At 53.3% G+C, this 2,103-nt stretch overlaps 1 protein-coding gene across 1 annotated transcript in view; it reads right to left on the bottom strand.

Moving 5' to 3' along the window:
- LOC103177933 (MAM domain-containing glycosylphosphatidylinositol anchor protein 1) overlaps window positions 1-1,887 on the bottom strand; it is a 22,152-nt gene extending 20,265 nt beyond the window's left edge. Inside the window, exon 1 of the mRNA XM_042333149.1 lies at window positions 1,815-1,887. Within this exon, the coding sequence (XP_042189083.1) occupies window positions 1,815-1,887 (73 nt within the window). The remainder of the gene's footprint in view (window positions 1-1,814) is intronic.
- Between the last annotated feature and the right edge of the window lie 216 nt (window positions 1,888-2,103).

A 2,103-nucleotide genomic window follows, 5' to 3' on the forward strand; every position in this document is an offset into this window, starting at 1 on the left:
CATCTTGAAAAAAACCTTCCCTGGACCCATCCCTCCTCTCCAATTACCACCCCATCTCTAACCTCCCATTCCTCTCCAAGGTTCTGGAACGAGTTGTCGCGTCCCAGCTCCACTCCTTTCTTTCTCGCCATTTCCTCTTTGAACCCTTCCAATCCGGCTTCCTCACTGCCCACAGCACGGAAACAGCCCTGGTCAAAGTCACTAATGACATTCTGAACATCTGTGATCAGGGCTTCCTCTGCTTCCTTGTCCTCCTCGACCTCTCTGCCGCCTTTTGACCCTGTCGACCACTCCATCCTCATACACTGCCTCTCCGCTTTACTTAATCTTAACGGACCTGCCTTAGTCTGGTTCAATTCCTATCTCTCTCATCGTCTCCACTTTGTTGCCTCTAACAGTTTCTCCTCCAGCCCCGCACTGTCACGTCTGGCGTCCCCCAGGGCTCTGTCCTTGGCCCTCTCCTCTTTAATATCTACATGCTCCCCCTTAGTGACATCATCCGCAGACATGGGGTCAACTTCCATATGTATGCAGATGACCCTCAACTCTATCTTTCTGCCTCCACCCTCAACTCCAGGACCACTGCTGTCCTGACAGACTGCCTGTCGGACATCAAGTCCTGGATGAGGGCAAATTTCCTACAGTTGAACGTGAACAAGACTGAGGCTCTTCTGATTGGCTCACACCAGCGCCTCAGCACCTCAAGCATCAACCTCCATGGTTGCACACTACAACTCACCAAGCCAGTCAGGAACCCAGGTGTCTTGTTCGACCCTCAACTGTCTTTTCTTCTCCACATCCAAGCCATGATGTGCTCTGCCATCCTTCACCTCTGTACTATCACTCGACTCCACTACTACCTCACCCCTCAGGCCGCTGAAACTCTTGTTCATGCCTTCATCACATCCAGGCTCAACTATGCAAATCCCTGCTTGTCGGCCTTCCAACTCCTCCCTCCACAGGCTTCAGATAATCCAGAACTCTGCAGCCCGTGTCCTCTCCTGCACCAAACTCTGTGACCCCAACTCCCCCATTCTCAACCGACTCCATTGGCTCCCTATCCTTCAGAGGATCCAGTTCAAAATCCTGGTCTTCACCTACAAAGCCCTCCATAGCCTCGCCCCACCTACCTCTGCGACCTCCTAACCCCCTATCAAGCCCCCCACTCCCTCCACTCAGCCGGCTTCGGATTGCTCCATGTCCCCGACCCACCATTGGCAGGAGAGCCTTCAGCCACTCTTCCCCCAACCTCTGGAATTCCATTCCCCAGTCACTCTGCCTCACCCCCTCCTTAGTCTCCTTCAAGTCCCGCCTCAAGACCCACCTCTTCGACCATCCCACCAGCCAACCCCCTTCCCCTCCCCTCCCTTCTCCCCCCTGACCCCAGCTCGGGTCTGAAATGCTGTACACTGTCCAGAGCCTTGGGACGTCCTCCCGACATGAAAGGCGCTATACAAATGTAATCTTGTTGTTGTTGTTGTTGTTAACTATTTTGACATCGAGAGGTTCGGTGAGTGTAAGCGACATCATTTTCATGGCATCATCAGTGTGGCATCTTCCATGACATGGATGGAATGAGGAGGCAAAATGCATCTCTGACAGCTTGTTTCAGTTCCTCTGTATTCTCGTATCACTGTATTGTACCGGGGAGGGGGTGGGGGGGGAAGAGGTGGTGATTTCCACCCCAGATTATTCCCTGCATTTCCATCCTCACCAACATGAGGTGCCACGTGTGGAGTCAATGACTGGAGAACAAAAACAACGTGCATTTATATAGCACCCCTCACGCAGGGTAGCAACCCAGAGCGCTTTACAGTGCCGGAGCCGGACGCCAAGCCGGGGGAAGGTGGCCAGAGGCACGGTGGAAGAGGAAGGTCTTTTAGCCATCCTCTTTGACCGCTGTGTGCGAGAACTAGCACACCGGGTGTGGATTCAGTGATGGGGACACCATGCGTGGAGTCAGTGATGGGGACACCACTTGTGTGGAATCAGACTCCCCCATTAAGGGAGCCGATGGCACAGTCTCACCTGACTAAAATGTAATTTAAAAGCTTGCTGATTACAGCCAAAGCTCACGTCCTCTGTCCCCTTTCTCTCTCCCGG

Source organism: Callorhinchus milii, unplaced genomic scaffold (genome assembly GCF_018977255.1).
Source record: "Callorhinchus milii isolate IMCB2004 unplaced genomic scaffold, IMCB_Cmil_1.0 Scaffold3, whole genome shotgun sequence".
Classification (NCBI taxonomy): domain Eukaryota; kingdom Metazoa; phylum Chordata; class Chondrichthyes; order Chimaeriformes; family Callorhinchidae; genus Callorhinchus; species Callorhinchus milii.